The sequence below is a fragment of the Aspergillus neoniger genome (assembly GCF_003184625.1).
Source record: "Aspergillus neoniger CBS 115656 unplaced genomic scaffold BO87scaffold_78, whole genome shotgun sequence".
NCBI lineage: Eukaryota > Fungi > Ascomycota > Eurotiomycetes > Eurotiales > Aspergillaceae > Aspergillus > Aspergillus neoniger.
Genome location: NW_020291206.1, coordinates 15,354 through 36,791, shown reverse-complemented (window position 1 = coordinate 36,791; position 21,438 = coordinate 15,354). Strand labels below are relative to the sequence as shown.

General features: G+C 45.3%; 10 protein-coding genes across 10 annotated transcripts; 7 read left to right on the top strand and 3 right to left on the bottom strand.

Moving 5' to 3' along the window:
* Window positions 1-1,109: 1,109 nt before the first annotated feature.
* Window positions 1,110-2,523, top strand: BO87DRAFT_452342 (FtsJ-like methyltransferase family protein; the record flags this gene model as incomplete). Its single annotated transcript, XM_025628499.1, has 2 exons — window positions 1,110-1,543; window positions 1,594-2,523. The coding sequence occupies exons 1-2, from the start codon at window positions 1,343-1,345 to the stop codon at window positions 2,521-2,523; spliced, it is 1,131 nt and encodes a 376-aa protein (XP_025473794.1). The 5' UTR covers window positions 1,110-1,342.
* A 536-nt stretch (window positions 2,524-3,059) lies between these two features.
* BO87DRAFT_381417 (uncharacterized protein) lies at window positions 3,060-3,973 on the top strand. The gene is made up of 3 exons (XM_025624523.1): window positions 3,060-3,234; window positions 3,293-3,360; window positions 3,460-3,973. The coding sequence occupies exons 1-3, from the start codon at window positions 3,181-3,183 to the stop codon at window positions 3,554-3,556; spliced, it is 219 nt and encodes a 72-aa protein (XP_025473793.1). The 5' UTR covers window positions 3,060-3,180; the 3' UTR covers window positions 3,557-3,973.
* A 2,819-nt stretch (window positions 3,974-6,792) lies between these two features.
* BO87DRAFT_452339 (uncharacterized protein) lies at window positions 6,793-8,837 on the top strand (the record flags this gene model as incomplete). The annotated part of the gene is made up of 3 exons (XM_025628498.1): window positions 6,793-6,796; window positions 7,233-7,641; window positions 7,701-8,837. The coding sequence occupies 3 exons, from the start codon at window positions 6,793-6,795 to the stop codon at window positions 8,557-8,559; spliced, it is 1,272 nt and encodes a 423-aa protein (XP_025473792.1). The 3' UTR covers window positions 8,560-8,837.
* On the bottom strand, window positions 8,591-9,145 carry BO87DRAFT_402355 (uncharacterized protein; the record flags this gene model as incomplete). Its single annotated transcript, XM_025625680.1, has 4 exons — window positions 8,591-8,698; window positions 8,741-8,848; window positions 8,974-9,052; window positions 9,096-9,145. The coding sequence occupies 4 exons, from the start codon at window positions 9,143-9,145 to the stop codon at window positions 8,591-8,593; spliced, it is 345 nt and encodes a 114-aa protein (XP_025473791.1).
* Window positions 9,146-13,955: 4,810 nt separating this feature from the next.
* BO87DRAFT_268559 (uncharacterized protein) lies at window positions 13,956-14,168 on the top strand (the record flags this gene model as incomplete). Its single annotated transcript, XM_025618900.1, has 1 exon — window positions 13,956-14,168. A coding segment is annotated over one exon (213 nt), but the record flags the coding sequence as incomplete, so codon positions are not given.
* A 418-nt stretch (window positions 14,169-14,586) lies between these two features.
* On the bottom strand, window positions 14,587-14,772 carry BO87DRAFT_285522 (uncharacterized protein; the record flags this gene model as incomplete). Its single annotated transcript, XM_025618940.1, has 1 exon — window positions 14,587-14,772. A coding segment is annotated over one exon (186 nt), but the record flags the coding sequence as incomplete, so codon positions are not given.
* Window positions 14,773-15,971: 1,199 nt separating this feature from the next.
* Window positions 15,972-16,394, top strand: BO87DRAFT_288163 (uncharacterized protein; the record flags this gene model as incomplete). The annotated part of the gene is made up of 2 exons (XM_025618949.1): window positions 15,972-16,020; window positions 16,075-16,394. Coding segments are annotated over 2 exons (369 nt in total), but the record flags the coding sequence as incomplete, so codon positions are not given.
* Window positions 16,395-16,499: 105 nt separating this feature from the next.
* On the top strand, window positions 16,500-17,232 carry BO87DRAFT_452317 (uncharacterized protein; the record flags this gene model as incomplete). The annotated part of the gene is made up of 2 exons (XM_025628497.1): window positions 16,500-16,897; window positions 17,022-17,232. The coding sequence occupies 2 exons, from the start codon at window positions 16,500-16,502 to the stop codon at window positions 17,119-17,121; spliced, it is 498 nt and encodes a 165-aa protein (XP_025473787.1). The 3' UTR covers window positions 17,122-17,232.
* A 1,156-nt stretch (window positions 17,233-18,388) lies between these two features.
* Window positions 18,389-19,383, bottom strand: BO87DRAFT_411346 (interferon alpha-inducible IFI6/IFI27 family protein; the record flags this gene model as incomplete). Its single annotated transcript, XM_025626436.1, has 3 exons — window positions 18,389-18,504; window positions 18,556-19,031; window positions 19,349-19,383. The coding sequence occupies 3 exons, from the start codon at window positions 19,381-19,383 to the stop codon at window positions 18,389-18,391; spliced, it is 627 nt and encodes a 208-aa protein (XP_025473786.1).
* A 690-nt stretch (window positions 19,384-20,073) lies between these two features.
* On the top strand, window positions 20,074-21,409 carry BO87DRAFT_411345 (BTB/POZ domain-containing protein; the record flags this gene model as incomplete). Its single annotated transcript, XM_025626435.1, has 3 exons — window positions 20,074-20,133; window positions 20,324-20,616; window positions 20,671-21,409. 3 exons carry the CDS (start codon window positions 20,074-20,076, stop codon window positions 21,407-21,409), a joined length of 1,092 nt encoding a protein of 363 aa, XP_025473785.1.
* Window positions 21,410-21,438: the final 29 nt, after the last annotated feature.

The window sequence follows — 21,438 nt, the reverse complement described above, 5'->3', positions numbered from 1 at the left end:
GCAACGGTGAGATCATCATTGAGGATTGCCATCCTATGCTCATTGAAAAGACACTTAAATTCTTGTATACAGGTGACTATACTTATGACGGTACTCCAATTACCCAAGCCCACTTGAACTCGAACAATAGTTCTAAAAGTTCGCCCCAAGCATGGGCAGAAAATGATTTAGACACAGACACTGAACAATATCGAAACCCATCTCGAAAAACCAATACCAATACCACAAATTTTTCGAAGTTGTCATGCCTTCTTCCACGCTCAAATGTACGCACAAGTATTATTTCGAATGAGATCAGTATATTTCAAGAACCATAAAAACTCAGATATTATAATCTCACCTGTTCAGTTGACTACGCCACTGCTACCGGTCTGCGTTTCTGCATCTAGACGGGTTTGCAATCAGCTATACCTGCCAACTTTCACATTAATTTTCTAACATGCTAGCAGACACTCGCTGTTCTCTGGTATTGATGAGTATGACTTTTATTCTAGAACAAGCTTTGAATTATGTTGTCCATTTGACTCGATCGTTATTGCAGGGTAGCTGAGTCTGACTCGGGCGGTCACAGTCCCAAGACGGAAAAAAAAAACTTCTGAGAACACCAGGATAAGGAAATGAGGTTTTGTACATGTTGAGGAGTGAAGAAAGTCGTCTTACACTTCTTGCCCTTTTTCTAACCATTTCGTCATAAGGCTGGCCGACAACACAGTTTTAGATCGTCTCCTAGTCTCTGCTGTTTTTAGTGCTAAGCCCCATCAATACGGCTTGTATGGTTACATGGATAATCTTTCTTTGCCAGGTTAGTTACTGGAGATTCTATTCCAATACGTTGCCTTGTACATTCACTCTCGTACTGCACTAGTCTACGTACTATATACTATCCCACAAACACTTCGGAGTCATTATCACGTATGGCTGCCTGACAATAGGGTGTGTCTGCTGGTTGCCGCCGGCAGAACATCTGGATACCACCTCGGCCTGCGCTATTGGCTATCGCGCCCTTCTTTCCGCCCTGTGTCCTTCTCATTAGTCATATGCTCCATACCTGCATTCCATACCGTGGGTTATAGTGGCCTCACGATCTAGTCTATTGCATTAGCTGCGTCCGCTGCGGTGGGCTGCCTCGAGGCCTGATTGGAACTGAATAAACACCAAAATGCCTGTCAACGCCACGTCAATACATCGTCCGAGAGAACGATCTTCGTCGTGATCGGTTATCGGCTGTTAATATTCAACAATATCAGCCCGGCTTACATTTAAATATAGTCAATACCCCATAACCATTACGTACAGATTTGTTCCTTCTTCTTCTATAGTACATACCGCCTCCTTGCACGAAATGTCTCCAACAACAGAGAATAAACGGTGCCAGGCGTATGAGCATGTCTCTGCCGCACATGGCGCATCTCAGAGTACCGTTCCCCATCACGAGGAAACTACCTCCCAGGCTAGCGAGAGCCAAAGTCCCGCTAAGATCATAGCACAATACCTGCTAAATGAGGTGCCGGAGTTTCAGCGACTATCCGAGCTTCGGCATAAGGTCAGGTTAAGCCGGCCATTTCTAGGACCTTGAGTTGACCAGTAAAATAGGGTTGGGAAAATCCGGCGGGTGATCGGTTCTTCGAACAGCAGCGTCAAACAGCAGACAATGCTGATAAGAAAACAGCCAAGCATTTCTTCAGAATGATGAAAGAAATAGGAGATGACATGCAACAGCTTACGGATGTTTTCCGGATCCATAGCCCTTATCTGGACAAACAACGTATCCTTGATATGTGCATGGCACCGGGAGGCTTTCTTGGAACAGCATTGCGGGTTAATCCCAAAGCCCGAGCTATAGGATTCAGCTTACCAAGGTGTGAAGGAGGTCACAATGTCCTTCTACCTAAGCATCCTAATATTTCGGTGAAGTTCATTGACATCACCCTGTTGGCTGCGGATATGGGCCTGTTGGAAATCCCGAACGATCACCCAGATACAGGGAAATTCTTACCCCGTCAATTTGAGCCTGGACAGGCATTTGACCTAGTCATATGTGATGGTCAGGTGCTAAGAAACCACGACAGGGCCACCTACCGTGAACATCGAGAAGCCAGCAGGCTGACCCTGACACAGCTGTCGCTTGGATTGGAGCATGTCAAGCTGGGGGGAACGATGATCGTTCTTCTTCACAAAGTCGAGTCTCCACATACCGTACAATTACTATATATATTTACAACTTTTGCCTCAGTGCAACTGTACAAGCATCCCAGGTTTCATGCCAAGCGATCTTCGTTCTACATGCTTGCAACCAATATCCGGAATGATTGTCCGGATGCAGCCGTGGCAATCCAAGGGTGGAAGAGGATGTGGGAAATTGCAACGTTCGGGACGGACGATATGTATAGTCAAGCGCTTCAACACAATGTTCCGGACATTGATCTCGTTTTGAAGAACTTTGGCTCTAGATTAGCCGTTCTAGGAAAGCATATTTGGGGTATCCAGGCAGATGCGTTGGCAAGAGCTCCTTTCCTCAAGTAAAGACTATCTTGTTGACTGAGCGCTACATGTTTCATATTTCTGTTGTATGAAATTTGAACATGTTACGTTGGTACAGCTCTTTAAAATCAACACTATGTCAAGATCAACTACTGATCCTGTTCATATTATTGCAGCAGTTTTGATATACCGGTTACTGAAGTCCTAGAGACAGTACATGTCACGAGAATTCTTATTAATTTGGGCATTGCTGTTTGCTTTCTTGGATTGGTCCAAACCTTGTAACGTATATCTTACACCACTGCTTCCCATCTTCAGAACAGGAAATCTAGCAAAATTCTGTTGCGATTTGTCCCTTCCATAGCGTAGGTCCATAGAGCAACCTCTCCTTACATCCGTATCAAGAGAAACATATGTCGATAACTAATATGTAATAAGACGATTATAGTATTATAAATCCATTCGAGTGCATAAATACGTTGAAAGTGTCAAAAATCCACCTGCATGATCAATGGAACCAACCGGGACCAAGGGTACGTTGCTGCCTTACCCCTCACTTTGGATCGCCCGACCCTCATCTTTCACTCTCATATCTCACTCTTCCCCCAGGACCACCACCAGCCCGCATCTTCTAGCTTCTAAAATACCCACTAAATCAACCAACCCCTTCAATACTTCATCAGTGATCAAATCGTAACCATGCCCAGGTCTGGGAAAGACTTCAGCTACAAGGGCTCCGGCACTAACAGTCAGGCAAGTACCACCCCATATTGTAGATCCAAAACCTTAGCTAAAGGTCTGATGTCCAAAGGGAAACCACTGGTGCTCCCGCGACTACTCTAGCAGCTCTAATCCAAACTCCTACCACTATTCAAACAGGTCAGTAATGTCATCCCATTACATTCCACCTCCTCATTACTATTCTTCTACTCCGACCTGGAATTTGCCAAATCAATTCTAATAGATTTCTTCCTCCAGTAACGGATCCTACTATTATTCCAACCCCGATGGGAGCACTTATTACAATAACGGCAGTGGTGGCTCGACTTATACCCCTCCTAGTGGGAAGAACTAGGTGGGATTTGACGGGGTGCTGAGGGATCCTTAACACCTATGTGTTAGCTTGAAGGGATTATCCCATGTCTGTTTCAATTATTGTGGGTATACTTCGTGACAGTAACGATAAGGTTGCAGAGTATCTTATAGAAGCGGAACCTTGACTGGCTTTGCCTTTCGGTGGAGATTCTTTTGTTGTTTTCGTTTCTTACTCTCTCCTTCTCTTTCTCTCTCTTTTTCTGTTTTATAATTTTTTCCCCGTAATTTGAGGTGGCTTGTAGTGAAATGCTGCCGGCTCGGAGACCTTGTGGCGGTAATCCTATAAACGATTGCTGGATATTGATATAATACCCCGAGCTGGGTCAGCCGTCGTTTGCTTGGGAAATGTCATGCTATGCCGCCGTGAAGATAAAATCCAATGCTGTCGAGTTCCGCCATGCCATTGCGTACATCTGTTTAATCTCAAACCCATCGTGCATTAGGTGACAGCACTACTACTACCAAGGTACATATAACCGCGCAAGGATCTCGACGGTCGCCCAGATGGAAGCAATATCCGGGGGTACAAGTATTCTCTTAGTCAGATACCCATCATCAAGCTTCCACATTCATCGTTGCATTGTATGCCCACAGTCACCGTCTTTCGACAAGGCTGCAAATGGTACTTTTAAAAATACTGTATCAGCGGTGACACCCAGAGATTGACCGTTAACTTCCACATAAGAAGCTAAACCGCGCGTCGTATACATTCCCGATGACCCTTCATTGTTTCAAGAAAGTTTGATCTCCTTTACCGTGCAGCTATGATGACTCACCAGGGATTACGGATGATCCCGCTGGGAAAAGTGATACTGCTGCGGAGGATGATTCTGTGATCCAAGAGGGAATATCACCAACGGAGCGTATCGCCTAAGACGTTCTATCATGGCAGTGGAGGCGTGCGCACATCAACGTGCAAATCCACATTGTGGCAGACAAATACTTGATCAGAGGATTAAACATACATCCAAAAAGAAGTTGGACTCCAACATGAGAAAGGACTGGGACGACTGCGGATCTCTCGCAATTACCAGTGATGTCTATGGGTCCCAGTGTCCGCCAAGATCAGACCTACAAGAAATCCTTATAAGATTCGCCCTTCCACATCTCGGTACGCTCAAGGGACCTCGTCAATCCGATGAAGTCCGAAAGGATCATTCAGAGTTTGAGTACGAGGTATCTACTGCTTTGACAGAAAGACTTGTCGAAATGGAGAAGAGACCATGGTAGGGCGCTTTTGCCCAGAATGTCATCTGACTAATCAGTGATATTCGGATCGTTAGTCAGAGTGTCTCTCGCTCTGTTCCTCTTTCATTTGTGCGTCAAACACTCAATCATTTCTAGTGCGGGCTCTGCACGAGGACTTTCGACAGCAGAACCAGCCTTCGGCAGCAATGCCGCTAGACATAGCTGGTGCACCGATTGTGGACGATCGTTCCGGTCGCCTAAACAAGCTCGAGACTACCGCCTGAATGGACATGGTGGGTTTTAATATGAATAGATCATATACGATGTACTTAGTGTGGAAGGTACGTCTGCTTCGCCGCGTGGATGGTGTTCGCTCACTCTTGAAAATCTAAAGGTACGATTCGTTCTGTAAGAGTGGTGTCACCACGTATACTTTTTTTTTAAAAAAAAACTTCTACCTACTCGAATAAGCCGGTAATATAAATTACCTGTTTAATTGGAAAATTATACTAATCAGTTAATTTTGACAAAAGAGAAAGTATCTTAGATAATAAATTTTTCTCTAAAAGTTTTGATTTCCAGACACAGAGCTGAAGTCTTATTGTTGTTGAGATATATTATAGTAATAAAAAGGTAGCTTTCAATATAGCATTACAAGATGCGCCGCGCGATGGTGAATTACGTTATGACCTTCGAGTCCCAAGTAACAGTATTCTCGGCCAATATGCTGAAAGATACGAGCCCGATCGAAATTTAGCTAAGCCGCTCTGAGCACTGAGCAGGCACTTGCTTCACATGATTATGTACCAGCGAAAACAAGTACAATCTGCAACAAAGGGCACACGTCCCAACCTCCAATTTCAAGCATTGTGGAGTACGTTGAGATATCTCATCTGATAACTATAGCTAGCCTTAAATGACATGGACTGTTAGGTTAGTAGCCAGGTGCCTTCTACTTAAGTAAGATGGCTCGATAATTGGGAAGGGCGAAAAATATACTGTTAGAACGCTATGCAAGAGAGAATGCGGGAGGCAAAGGCGCGAAACTGATTTCCCGACATGTACCGATGTTGATCTTCATGGGAAATTATGCGCGGAAATGTGCATAGAAGATTTCCAGACTTCTAATCGCGCCCCTTCGTTTTGGTGATGAAGGATGATGGAGTTGCATGTATCGAACAGGCTGAAGCTCCATTACTGATAGCAGCGTGCCAGGGTGCAAGCGGCCCGGAAGCTTATCAGCGCTGCTCAAATCATTCGAAAGTGCACTAAAACGTTTCCGCTAGTTCTGCCATGTCATGTTCATAGACATTTGAAAGGGAAAGCTACTGGTTGCGGTTGCGGTTTCATCGAACCATAGATTACGATCCCCCTACGAGATTACGTGATAAAGCAATGAGTCATCGCTCTGGAATGTCAAGGTGGGAGATCTTTAACCCCTCAAGAAAATATTTTTTTTATCACAGAAAACATTTGCTGATCTTTCAATGTTTGCCATTAGTCTGACTGGTGGAAGTCCCAATAAGCCACTGAAAACCACAAGTTGGCTACGTTCATATTAGAATAAGAGTTACTCCCCCTGGCTACCCCTATGTTTGATGAAAGCTCACACCGAATTTCGCATCAAGTTCACTACGTGATTTTAGCACACGATGAGCGTTTAGAGGTCCCGTCTAATCGTTTCTCAACTCGTAATATCTGTTTACCGAAGATAGCCGCCACAACAGGCGTTGATCAACATACACGGAGTCTCCGTACGGATTGCTTGGCACAGTACGCGTAACGACTCCCTCTTCTGCACGTGTCAATCATGCATCATGATTGGCCAAACCACGGCGCCAACGACCATAATCTGTCATTAATTCGCTGCCTGACTTCGAAACCTAGACTAAGCCTTCTCTTTCGGAGGTCTAGCTGGGAGAATGAGATAAGTCGTCTTCCAGCCGCGGCTCCGGACGACTTTCTTACTGACAGTTGCGTATTTTATTGCGGGGTCTTGGACTGCTGGTAGCGAAGCTCAGGACTACCATGTGTATTCTCGCTACGATGGCATTCGGATCGTACATATAATCATCAGCTCAAACCAAATGTAACAATTCTCTACTTTGGCACGGCTTCATTATTTCCCATGAAGGATATAGGGATGCAGTAAAAGCTTGATGAGGTCGCAACATACCTGTCCCTCCGGTTTCCGTTGTGATCGCAAATGGGACGTGAAACGGACAGTCATTACATTTGATACGGAACCTTGTATCTCCCAATCGCAGCGTTTCTGTAGCCGCCCGGCTTATTCACAGGGAGCCTCGTGCTTGACCCGCTGATGATGATTAAATCTAGGAGCCAGCGGATTATTTCCAGATTGAACCACACCTTCCAAGACATATGGTAGAACCTCTAACATAATTATCTCTTTGAAGTCTTACCTATCAGTTTCAATCCCCTCTTCCAGGCCGAACAAATCAATATAGCGGATGCTCTCTCCGTGGCCTCCAGCTTGATCACGCTTGCGACTTTCGCATTTAAAGCGAGCAAATCGCTCTATGCTCTAGTCGAGGGCTTCAAAAACGCGCAGCGAACTGTTCATGAGCTACGGTACAAACTGGAATCTTTGACACAGGTCCTCGGCACCTTAATCTCGGCAGTAATGGACAATGAAGCCGAGCTGGCCAGCTTGAAGTTACCTCTTCTGCAATGTGGGAAAATATGCAGCGAGTTCAGGGACATTATTCACAAATGCGTGGCCCATTCCAACGGCCAACGCACAAGCTTTCGTGACTGGGCTAAATTACAGTACATGGGTGGGAATATTAATGACCTGAAAACAACGCTTGCTGGTTATAAAGCAACTATCTCTATCGCTCTCGGGGGAGCCACATTGTAAGATATATGAGCCCTACAATGACTATGAACCATTGACTCTGACTCAATATACTCAGTCATCAAGCCACTGTTGCCAGCGCTGTCATCGACCAGTATAAGACCATGATCGAGGAAGCAACGTCTGACCTTCAGGAGCATCTACAAGACATTAAGGAAAGGTTGCAATCACTCGATCAGCACAGGGGTCCTGTTCAAAGGTCTGATACTTTTAACTTACGAGACATAAGGGAGGAGAAGGAAAGCACTGAGCAATACCTGACAATATATACTCATGTCACGCAAGTCATTGCACACTTCCAGAAACAGCTTCCACAACTCCCTTCTCAGGATGAGAGCACATCTGTATCGTTCGGTCCTGGCAACGATGATATATCCGGTCAATCCCAGAACCTGACCAACACTATGCTCACTGACTTTAGCGTACGAGTCTCATCAAACTCAGCGGCACTCCAGGCCCGTCTGATGGAGCTGACAAACCAACTGAGACAAATATCAGAACAGGGCATATTGTCCAAGGATCTCACAAACCTGAATCTCATCAAGAAGGAGAGGGAAAGCATTATCCAATGTCTTAATATCTGTTCAGAGGCCTCCGAACTGGCACACAGAGCCCGCACAAATATCTTTGAGGACGTGACATCATCAGATGAGTCACATCAGCTCATAGTATCTACCATTGGAGATCTGATATCCGCCAAGCATATCATCACTGGCTCGAAATCAGCACAGTGGTTGGGCCAAATGTCAGACACTTCGCTACAGCAATTATCTCGAGACTTCCGTGGACAAGTCGGGATAGGAGAAGAGCCACCCGCGCGGGCGGAGAAAAATAAATTTAATACCCGCTACGGATCTGGTCAGCTGCTCGGAGAAGACTCTCCAAGGCGCCGAACATCTCCCAGCGACAAATGTTAAATACATGTGGTCAACATATATCCTACTTCCCTCAATGTGTCATCTCTTGCAGCTCTGCCAGACTGTCGTTAATCGAAGAAGATTGTTTCATCCTATCCACCAGATCACGGACATCCTGATCTGCACCGCTTTTGAATATCTTTATCACCATCACCAGGGCGTTTCAGTATCCTTCTGTTGCCTTTTCAGCATATCGCAGAGCTTCTTTTCTTCGTCGGTCTTTGGAGGGCTCAAATACACAAGTTCGCCCAGAATAAACACAGGTTTCGCAGGACGGAGGACCAGTGCACTATAATTAGTTAGCCTCATCAATGTAAGTTAATTCGCAACATCAACCTTAATGTGTTTTCTACGGCAATTCGTGCACGCGAATGAGCTGCGCTTGGATGAAGTCTGGACAGGAGAGTGGCCTACTTTCCCGGGGGAGACTTTAGGCAGCAGCCGTCGGGGTAGATTTTCTGATGTCGCTTTGTTCATGGTGAATATCGGTTGGCTCTGACGGATTGAATTGCCCGGTGGATGTGATTGGCTAATACTAGCGCTTCTCTTCCGGTATATGATGATAGAAAGCTGGCGGAGGACGCATAGTCTTGGAGGGACAATGCTGGACTACATTGCACAGTGGTGTTCTATTATATACATAGTGAAGCATGTTTGCTTCAAGAGAAACATTCGGGCTAAGTCTCTTCGACCCGATTCCGCCAAGCCTGTCAAACAAAGAACAGCCTATCAGCCTCCCTCAGCCAGCATCAGTGTTACCTTGCTGAACTCGACAGATCATCTTCGGCAGAAAGAGGCTAGCTAATAAGCCGACTTTTCTGTCCCCTGGTAGAGTTCGGCATTCCAGGCGCGATATTGCAATTTAGTGAAAAGATACTGTTATCCGTGCCAGTAAGGATAAGCAAAGAGTGGAGGGAACAGTAAGCATCAAATAGCATACTTTGTAACTCGCCGTGAAGTATAGCAAAGAAGCTTAAAGAAGTATCATATTATCCATGGCCCTGAGAAATACAGGGCTAAGGCAACAACCACACGGCACTATCGATACTATTAATAACGAGGTCAGATCTGTCCAGTCTCACGAAGAACTTGATGGCGCGCCCGAGTCCAGGTACTGTTGCTTACGTAAGTCATTATGGGTGTTGAACGCATTGCAAGCAATATGCAACTCAGCTTTTCAACAGCCGGGGCAGGCATAGTTTCAAGAGCTGCAGTGGTTGGTGTCGTACAAACCACACCCATTTTGGTGCAGGTGCTCCCAGGGGCTGGACGTTGGCGGACCTTGCGGCATAACCAAGCGGGCCTGGAATAAGATTATTCCGAGACGTATCCCTTTTGAGACCAGTTTTTGCCACTAGTCAAAATGGTACAGATAGGAGGCGGTCTTTTTTTTTTTTTTTTTTTTTTTCTGGTTGGCACCACCATTGAAGGTGCTCAGAGAGTTGTACAACAAGAAGAGGTTCGAAATAAGCAAGATCCAGAGATTGAGGCTGAAGTTGAGCAGCTACCTCAACCTACAGAAAGCCCCTCACGTGTGTCTCTACGCTGTATAGATTACTTAAGTATTGGCCATAGACGTACACAGTGCTGTAAAACACCTAGTAATTAGGCATATAGTATTTATATATGAATTTGTCTTGATTGAAAGGCTTCATTTTGATTATATCGGGTAATCCTACCAGCGGGGTGGGCCGCGCGAAGGTGGATTACGTTATCCGGGGTTTCTAGCTAACGTAATCCACGGTCGCGCGGGCCACACGGTCGCGCGGGCCACCCCTTCGAAAACACCATCATCTATCTCCTCCCTGAAGTTATTCAACCACTACAGATGCCACCAAAAACACCTATCCCATCGAAATCGCAGGTGGAGCAGGAAGGCAGGATTCTTCTTACTATTACAGCTATTCAGAAAGGTCAATTTGCCAGTATTCACAAGGCAGCATGTGTTTATAATATTACTCGAACCACGCTTCAGGCTCGATTAGATGGACTAGACTTTGTCAAAGATATAGTCAATACACGTCAAAAATTATCAAAAAATGAAGAGGAATTGCTTGTCAAATGGATTCTATCTCTAGATAAATAAGGCGCAAGTCCCCGGCCACTTCAAGTCAGAAATATAGCTAATCTAATCCTTGCTAAACAAGATCATTCAAAATCCACAGAAGAAGGCATCAACTGGGTCTACAACTTTGTTAAACGCCATGAATCCCTACGTACTCGCTTTGCTAGGCGATACGACTATCAAAAAGCTAAAATGGAAGATCCTAATATTATCAAAGACTGGTTCAACCGGGTTAGAGAGATCAATTAAGAGTATGGGATATCACCAGACAATATATACAATTTTGATGAAACGGGGTTTGCTATAGGAATGATTGCTATATATAAAGTAGTAACTAGTTCCCAAAAAGCTGGCCGGCCGTCTCTACTTTAACCAGGAAATCGGGAATGAGTCACTTCAATTGAGTGTATTCAATCTAATAGATAGATTCTACCTTCGACCCTGATCTTCAAAGGTAAAACGCATTAAAAAGCATGGTATGAAGGTCGATCCGTCCCCTCTACCTGGAGGATTGAAGTCAGCAATGACAGTTGGACCACTGATATAATCGGACTTCTATGGCTTCAAAAACACTTCATTCCGTTGGTTAAAAGCAGATCAGTAGGCAAATACAGTCTCATAGTCCTCGATGGCCACAGTAGTCATTTGACACCTGAATTTGACCAATTCTGTGCTGAAAATGATATCATACCTATTTATATGCCTGCTCATTCATCCCACCTGCTTCGGCCACTCGATGTTGGGTGTTTTAGCGTGTTAGAACACACATATAGAGGCATGGTTCAAAAGCAAGCACAATACGGCCGCATTTATATCAACAAGCTTGACTTCCTAGAGATCTATCCCAAAGCACACCAACAAGCTTTAACAAGAACAAATATCATCAGCAGATTTAGAGCAACAGGTCTTGTTCCTTTCGATCCTGATCAAGTGCTTTCTCAGCTTAGTATCCACTTAAAAATACCACTAACTCTAAGTAGTCAGTCAAGCGGCTCAGTGTTTCAAACACCACATAATATAAAGCACCTTTTGAAGCATCAAAATACCATTGAACGTTTACTTTAAAAGCGGAAAGCAAATTCAACTTCACCTACTCGCTCTACACTACGTCAGCTTCTCAAAGGGTGCGAGCTAGCAATAACAATTTCAATCATACTGGCCAAGGAGAATGAGGAACTACACGCTAGCCATGAAAAGCAGCTGCAAAAGAGGAAGCGCTCATAAAAGTCAGTAGTCTATACAGAAGGCACCACTGTTGAAGCAACCCAGAGTGCTATATAATAAGAAAAGGAGGTGCAAAATAATAAAGATATTGAGGTTGAATCTTAACCTCAACCTACAGAGACCCCCTCACGCGCGTCTCCACGCTGTACTAATTGCTTCAATATTGGCCACCGACGTACACGGTGTTCTAAATCACCTAGTAAATAGTTAGATAGCTTTTCTATAAGCATTTATGTTGATTTAAAGGCTTCATTTTGATCATATCGGGCAATCCTACCAAGAGGGTGGCCCGCGCGACCGTGGATTACGCTAACAATGACTAAGTAATGACTAAGCAATTGAGCCCCAGAGCAGGCGGATAGGAACGACGATATGCCTCCACAAGACTAATACAGAGCATTGACTATAAACTGAGCCAGTGGACTCTCTTATGGAAATTGAAGGAGGGCCAAAGTGGCCAACGAACGAAACGACGCAAAAGTGTAATTTTGACTTAGATAAATATCCAAGATATAGCCAGTCAGGAGTCTAATGCGTTTTTGAGACCTACTTAAAAGAATTTGCTTAGAGAAAGACTTTGCACTCAATACATCATAACACCGATGCATGAACACGTGACATAATAGATTGATAATCACGTGATCTGACGGGTATGGAAACCGCGAGAGAGGATCTATTTCACGAAGCCCTCTCCTCGGGTGTGGGCAGCTGCCACCTCCCAAGTGTCATGTGGCCTTACATGTTCTAGACGCACTTATATATATGTTGTTTTGATAGGAGACTGTATATTACGCCTCCCAGTTGTAGAAGGAACTGTCTTATTACCTTGAAACTACTTTTTCTGATCAATGTGTGACTCACTTTGAAAGCGTGACTCTACTCAAGAGGTGGCTTCACAAAGGCTCTTCCCTTGATTCTCTAAACTCATTATTATGGACCCAGCCATCATGGCCAGGTAAAAAAGCACGCTCACGGCCCATGCAAGCCTGACAGGTGCTATTATATATCATATATAGAAAATATATTTCCAGGCATAACTGCCTTGATTGAGCGTGGGATTGGAAGGTCACCCAATTGATATCAGCCATGTGGGCAAGTAATCCAGCTGAGAGTGAGCCTACTCAGCGCTACTTTGGCTGCCAGAGACTGAAAGGCGCCCGGCAGCCTATCGGCGAATAGTGTTGTCTGAGCTGACGTGAAATATAGCCTCGTCTACGTGTCTCTCGCGTAATCCTAGTTCGTCGGTATCTAATAATCCAAATGGGTGCGTCTGACTTACAATATTAATTGGAATGCGGAATTACGAAAGCGTAGCATTGCCTACACTACGTCTGGGAGCTTGGACTTCCCGAAGGAGGAAGGAAGGCGAAGTCAGCTATGGCCATGAGGCTTAGGGCGGGGCGCCGTAAGACAACGCATATTTGGTTGAGCCTGTATAATTCGTGTAATACGAATCCTTCATTGTGAATTGTGTGCACTGAGGCTCAATCAAAGGGAAAGGCAGCCTATCATGGATTGACATTATTGATTCAGAATAACGGAGGCATCGACAAGGCAGAATGGCGAGCGTGGACTCCAGACGCTGCATAATCAGAAGTTGCGGACCGCGAAGGCTACCAAATTTTTGAATATTTAAAAGCACAAGTAGATCATGCCCAGTGCACCACCTGCTGATATATATCATCTCTCTTTCAAAACTTTGGCTCAATCGGCGTTTTAACATGGAGCTCATAAATTGGTGTCTCGGTAGGAGGAAGGGTAAGGGGCCCGGGGCCCTCCCCACCACCAGAATCGAGAAAAATCCAGCTTGTATACCTCTATAAGCGCCATCGTTTCCCTCTAAGCTGACGGTATGATAGTCCATCAAATAATCTCGTCCGATGAGAACTGTTCAAACACGACTTCTTTTAAAAGTTTCCGTCCGGCCAACACAAGTCAACCTACCTCAGTGGAAGGTCCTGTATCATCGCCATCAAGACTCGTTCTAACGCCTCAGCTGCAACCTGCCCCGATCGGTCTCTTGCGACCACGTGTGGCGGGACCGACTTTATCTGGTTGCGTTACTAGCCCCTTATGCAAGATATGTGAAGTTCCAACTTTAGTTAAAGTTGTCAAACCGTGGAATCAAAACGGGCACAGTGGCCGGAGTTATTATTCATGTGGAAAATGCGGAAAGTTCAGCAGCTGGGCTGATTCGATAGGCATCTCTGATAAGAATCCATGGTGCCTTTGCAATCAGCCAAGCAGGTGGGGAGAAAGTGGCAGGGAAAAGCAGCGCAGAGGATTCTTCAATTGTGCTATGGGCGACTGTAACTTTTTTGTGGAAGCACATGCCGAGATCTGTGTCCCTTCTATGCCTGAGCTACAGAATGGAGCGTAATCTAAGGACTTGAAATATAATCACAAGTTGAAACTTGCCATCAATCACCTTAGTGAAATGTCTGGCAGGTTGCCCAGTCTACTTGGGCTATTACGGGCAAAATAGCTCATACTTGAAAAGAGCGTCAAGCACTATGTCTCTATCAACGAGACAATGCTTGAACAAGCTCCGACGAGGCATGCCCTTCAGTTAGCTCACTGGGTAAATATCACCATTAATCCGCTTTGGCGCTTGAAGCCCTGCATTGTCACCGTAACAACAGGTAAAGTAGAACAACGAATGGAAAGCTAAGCAGCTGCACATTGTTCGACATGCTTTCGCGCACGCAATGAAATTCCTTTAATCCCAGATTCCATATCTGCCTCTGATACTCAGCGCACTTGTCCAAGGTCGAAAGACGGACTTCTAGCATGAATTTGGGAACAGGTTCCAAAAGACTGTCACAGAATATAGGATTACCCCCACTCCTCAAAATGTTGAGGTCATCCGTCGTGAGCTGGACAACAAGATCTCTTAGGCCACGGTCGTGCTCTCCTGTTGAGCTGTATTAGCGGAGTTGGATACTGCTGGCTTTTTTTCTTATTTCCTCCTTTCCCCGTCAAGTGCTCGAGAATATATTTGGATAGGAGAAGGTGTGCCCTCTTGCAAACAAAAGAAAAGGTTATCATTGCCGCTATTAATGAACAAGCGAATGCGAATTGCTGAATGGGAGTGCAGGAATTGATTCGGCCATCAGCTTCTTGCCGGTACTATGCTTTGCTCGGTGGGATGGCATGTGTAGGTCTCGCATGACGTGGCCATGCATCAGCCATTGCTGTCACAATGTGCCAATAGTAATGGCAGAGTAAGATTAGAGAGGCTATGGAATAGTACCCGGTCACTCTCCAAATCCCCGACCCTGGATCCGCCCAGAATCTATAATATGACTGCCCATTTGGGGCATGAAGCTTGTCGGAGCAATCGGAGCAAGAAAAGAATAGAACTCTCAACGTTGTCTAGTTTATAGTAAGTTGGTAGCCAGCTGGGTTTTCCTGCCAAAAGAAAACGAAAAAGAAAATGCGATCTTTTCCCGCGGCTGTTGCGATTAATCCCGATCTGAATGGGTACGTATGTCATCCCACCAATCGCCCATTTCCTTTTCCTTTTTTTGGCTGTTCTATGCCGGCAGGTGCTACGATGTGCTACGACGCAGTCGCTTTTGTATGCCACAAAAATCCATGGGAATACTGCACCTCCACGGGTAATGTGTTTGCGGGGATGGTACAGTACATGTAACAACTATTCTCTGTGTTTCTTGGCCACCTGCAAGCATATTTAGTATTCGGATTTCAATTAGCGCTCTGATTGCTTAGTAGTCACCAAGGTGAAGTATTCAATGGTCAAATTAGAGCTCGAGGTATAGTATTTCTCTGGAAGCTCATATTGAAAGCAAATAGGTCTAATGTGAAAGATTCTGGTCAAAACATGTAAGGATTAAGGGCTGTACCAGAACGAGGAAGCTATTGGAATCTGTGTTTATGCACACTGCGGGCGAGTTGTCGACGTGGCTCCAGAGAAGGCTAACAATTCCGGAGACGTACAAGCGGGGTTGCGAACCAAATCGAGGCCTTATCAGAAACGTGCTATATTGATTTGCTTCTTCCCACTGCCCGCGTCATACATTTATTTAGACGGAAATCCCCTTCTCACCAGTACCATCGTGAATACCTAGTCCTCGACAGGTTTCGGTCAGAGTTGGATACGATGCCATTGCCCAGGCCAAAGAGACGACGAGTAGCTAGGAAGCCTGAGAGTTTGAGGTCAGCATCCTTTACCAAGAAGCTTTTCTACAAGCGTAACCTGACAGCAAATGACAGATCTCAGTCGACGGGGCGGTCACTTCCACCGCCGGATCATCCGATCTGTGATATTCTCCGTCTGAGTGGACGGCTGTCATGTACACCAGTTGAACTTGATGGTGCCTTAGAAAGAATATGGGGAAAGCGCGAAGATGAAGCAACACTAGCCGTTCGGGCAAGGATGGGACTTCCCTACACGCCACTAGAAGAACTAGACCGTGCTGTTAAAGCATACTTCAGCGATGGCCTTTTTGTTGCTTCGACTAAATTTGTTACTCTTCAACAGTCCGTATTGTGTGGGGAATCCGCAATTCTCCTGGGAGAGAACCCTTCATTGATGGAGACCTTTGCTGCTGAGCGCTTGCCTTGGAATTCCTGCAAGCTTGCTACTACACTTGTTTTGTTGTTTGCTTCCCCACGAGAACCACAAGCCATGGACATGGCTCTGAAATGGCAATCGCGTTCTTTAGGTGGGCTCCCTACCATGGCGGATATCTCGAGCACGACTTCATCCGATCTGCCGAAGCAATTGTCCCAGGCCAAGAAAGCGGCAATCGACGGTAAAATCGGCAAGACCACCGTGCTAGTCGTGAGTCTTGTCGATGTAGAAATGATTGAACGCGGTGAGCGTCAAAGCCGCAACATGAATTATACGTCCTTTGCACATTGTTTTGTTCTGGCTATAGGAAGAGAGGGTTTCCGGGTATACCAAGCATGGGGTGAGCACGGCTACCGCCTGGACGAGTACTTGAAGCGGGGCGGTTCACAACTTCGATCCTGGAAAGAGGCGACAGCTTTCCTGAAGAGTTTTCGGAAACTTGCTATTATTCGGTAAGTCTGATGCTCTTCCATAACCTGGCTTCTGCAACTAAACTTTTTAGGGACCATGGACGCGTGAACTGAAGGATGCCTACTGGACCTGTTTCGAAATAGATCTTGATTCAATTTGTGGTAGGCGGCGCCTGCAGGCTCCCCTCGTTCCTGTGTATCGACCATGGGTGAGAACCTTCGAGATCAACGATGTTCGATTGGAGGATATCAAGAAGTTCAGATAGAGACATTTGGTGTGATAATTACCAGGAATGAGCTTGCATGAGATCGCGGTAATGCTCAGATGATTCATTACGCGTTATATTTACAGTTCAGTTGTTCACATGATTCCTCGCTTTACCCCTTTCGCATTAAATGCCAAATTAATACGATGTATGACAGACACAGACACAGACACAGGGGCACTGATATAAATCTCTCAATTTTCGCAGCCGGTCAAGAAAATGTACCTCGGATTACTTCTGGCCCCTCGGGGACAGGTTGCTTGACAAAGAAGTAAGGATTGACTTGCTTCGAATGGCAATCGCGTCTGTGTTCTGAGATACAGGTATATCTTTCTAGACGGGATTTGGATGGGGCCTGTAAATATGACTGGGGTTTCTTCTTGTTTACCTGGTCTCACCGACTCGCTGAGAAACCCCTAACAGTACCCTCTATAAGACGTCATCGCGCTGGAGAGACCCTAATTTGGGAAAACCGCTTTTCCTGCTCGCACCCCTTCTTTCAGTGGGGAGACAATAGGTCTACGAAGAATGTAACAGAAGCCAGTCTATGGATTCTATCAAAGTGACCCAACCCCTGTCTAGTCGAGAAACTTGTGATGTGTGTTACATGCCAAGCATATTCCATTTGATAGAATAACAAATACTTACAATATTCAAATAATGTTATAGTAATATTGCCGTGAGCATTTGGTCCCACATTCACTTTACCCAGTCTGTAGGAAAGCATTCATATTAAAATCAACCTAGATCAGCCAGCACATAGCGCCTGCCAAGTCAAATCAGTGACAGAGATATTAGATTCTCTGTATTCCGATGACCCTTCTGCCCCTTGCATGAGTAAGTAGGTCAAAGCACAATAAGCGGTATGCATATCCCTGATAATGATTATCATATATACTTCAATGTGGATTTCAAGGACAATTGATCAATCCCCTTGTACTTTTCGTTTAATCGTAACATCGATTCCCAGATGTTATTATACCTCCATATAACCAGAGCATCCTGCTACAAAGATCAGGATAGTTATTGGATTTCTTGGCTCTCAATAACTCTTTATAAGAAAGAGACCTACTGGCATAGGTATTGTCTAAGGCGATTTGTCGGAGTATGAATCCTTACCGTCGTCATCGTTGATTGTAAGAGATCCCGAAGGATCGGCTAGTAAGGATAGATAAAAGGCGAAACATCTGTAGATATGGCTATGATAAATATTTGAACGGGCTTCCTCTTGCACGTTGCTCTGGTGTACGACGTTGGGAATATCTAATCAAGATGGGTCTATTTGAAGCAATTTTGCCCATTCCTTTACCAAACTATCATGTTTATCACAAGGCTGTGGATTGCTTGCCTTGTGGTCAAATTCATCATCTGGCTGATCGCTATCTATATCTGAGTTAGCCTTGAGAAGTGTTCAGGGAGAAAGAGCTACAGTACCACAGTATCCAGCTTCATCAGTACTTTTGATATCACGCCTCATCCGTGGTACTCCTTTGCTATAAGTCCACTGTGTGCCGATCGCCGCGGATCCCACCATCGCGATACCAATATTCGACGCTGTTGTGAATCCTCCCGCAGCAGCACCTCCCATCGCGGCACTTTGTAATGTGGCAAACAGACTCCCAGCTTGAACTGCTCCGATTGAAGATTGCCATACTGCAGCAAGTGAAGCCGCAACAGGCCCTGTAGCGCCAAAACCGGCAGCACCTAATATTGCAGGGCCAGCGATAGGTGCCGTAGCGAGGGCTAATCCGGTACTACCAAAGACTAGTGCGGTTGTATATTCTCGAGCAAAGGACTCCCCAGAAGAGATAAATGCCGTAGTCGCACTTCTTAGGTGTTGCATGGTACTTGTAGAACACGAGGTTGAGGAACTTCGAGGTTCAAGACATAGGCTCACTAAGATGGAGAGACTGAATGTAGGGTCAATATTGGCAAGGGCGGAGACGAAAAAGTTATACGGTTAATCATGTATGGGAGTCGAGTATTATGTCAAGGTATGCTGGAGCAGAAAATAATTGGCTTCTGACAAATATTCACCGGGGTGACAATTACTTGGACTAACGGTGAGTCACTAATCATCTGGCCTGCAGCTTCTCTCTAGCTTTCGGCTAGTACTCAATACAATACAGTACGTGTGGGTGATACTGTATCATCAATGTATTGTTAACATATCTGTCCCAAGAGCTTTGCTTACAAGATATCCATGGAAGATCCCCACTACTACTACATTAGGGAAAAGTATGGAGACTCTGAGGTAGGCATGGTAATAGTGCAAGACACCGTATGGAATCACGTCCGAAAACTGTCATGACACTACACATACCTTTCCGTCGAAACCCCTCAACGTATTTGGCTGATATCGTTATGTGTCGTCCAAGCTGGGTTGTGGCGCTGCAGCTTATCGTACGAGAGCACAGACCTTTCCGCTCTAATATCTACATACCAGGGCGTGCATCGTTCCCAGTACTTGATTGGCTCTATAGGGATCTACGTATTGCTCGATTTCTGTTTAGAATACGACGCAGGTCAGTTGATATACAGCTTGCATTAGGGGCGCTAATCAGCTCACAGTGATAGGAAATTACATTTCCCGTTTCTGGTGCTTCGCGATTTAACTAAATGAGCACTTCTAGTGTAACCCTTATACTCTTTTCGGACAAGACTTAGCTTTATCTACTTTATATTTTTTCAACGTGGGTTACGAAGTTATGATCTAAAAATTGCTTGGATAACGTCGAATATTTTGAGCTTGTCTCTCCAAAAGGCGAGCTATCAAGGACGCAACCGTCTGCGTCAGACGGACGGGTACTTCCAAAGAGTTTGCAGGGGACATATTTAGCCCATAAAGGCACTCTAGACAGGATATTGCGAGCGATTACAGTATATACAACATGGATATGGTCGATAATGAAAAATGAAGCAGCCCTAAGGGCCATTCGGCTGATAGACATTATGAGTAAAGCCACGCGATCTCCATGGTTGAAACACCGAGAATTATTATGCACTATCACGGTGAGAGGAACCATGGTGGGGATTATGTGAAGCGAGGGTTGCTTCCATAGCTAGATGCAGTGCAATTTCAGACTTTCTTTGCCCAAGTATGCGACGCGACTAGCCTGGTGTCGTGAAAAAGATGAGTGTTAAGAGTCTCTACAGAATACCTACTGCAATATATACGTGATTCCTGCCTAGCCCCATACAGGCAGTACATCTAACTCATCACTCATATTTCTCCACCAATCGTGCTGCGACACATATCCACCATTCTGCACTAAGATGGTACAAGTCTAGAGATCTTCCATCCTCCCATCCGACTAGAAAAGCTATGGCAGGAAAAAAGAAAAGGAAACAAAGACCACCACATCTGCTCAGTCCGATCGTCTTTTCGGAAATTGAAACCTTGAATGAAGATTTGCTGTCCACCCCTCGTCAAAACTCGCCCCTTGATGAAACGAATAGTATAATGAGGGAAGCACGAGAATTACCGTATCTTGAGTGAGCTACTCCTTCTTACAAAGCGCATTTGTAGTAGACGTTGACCTGAATCAGTTTTCTAGACTCCGATCCTGTTTCCCTTCAAGTTGGTCAAACGGGACGTTCGTTTAGGATCCATCGAACGCTGCTTCACTCCAAGTCCTCACCATTGATTGCAGCCTTGGACAGTAATCTCAAGGAAGGCCAGAGCGGCGTGTATGTATTTGAAGACGTGGCGGAGGGTACAATTGCGCGATTTATCGAATGGGCATACCGAGGCGATTATCCCGCCGCAATCAGCGGAACCAACATTGGACAGACTCCAATTTTGCTGGAAGGCACGGAGACGGATATTGACGAGAAGCCTGAAAACACAACTCCCGAAACTGACTTGATGTCAGAGAACCACCCCCTTCTTGTCCATATCCGTCTATACATATTTTCTGAGACTTACATTGTTCCCGATCTTCAACAGCTGGCTTATGAAAAAGTGACTGCTTGCATAACGGACTTGGACAAACCGAACAGTCTCGACACACAACTCGCAGTAATTGATGCTTTACGGTTCTCTTTCCTCGGGCTCCCGCCACACGATAAATTGTTAGACTGGTTGGCTCAGTACGCTGCATATTGTTTAGAAAAGCTCCGGGTACAAGGCCCATTTCATGATCTCCTTAAAGAGTTCCCGACCTTGAGCTCCCGCATGATATTGTCTCTGGGGCCAGCATTGTTTCCACCATGGTGGACTACACAACCAAAATACCCATTTATCCAGTACTCTGCTAAATGGTCGGAAGACAGATATGGTCACTAGCATAAGCACAACAGCTCTGCTAGATCATG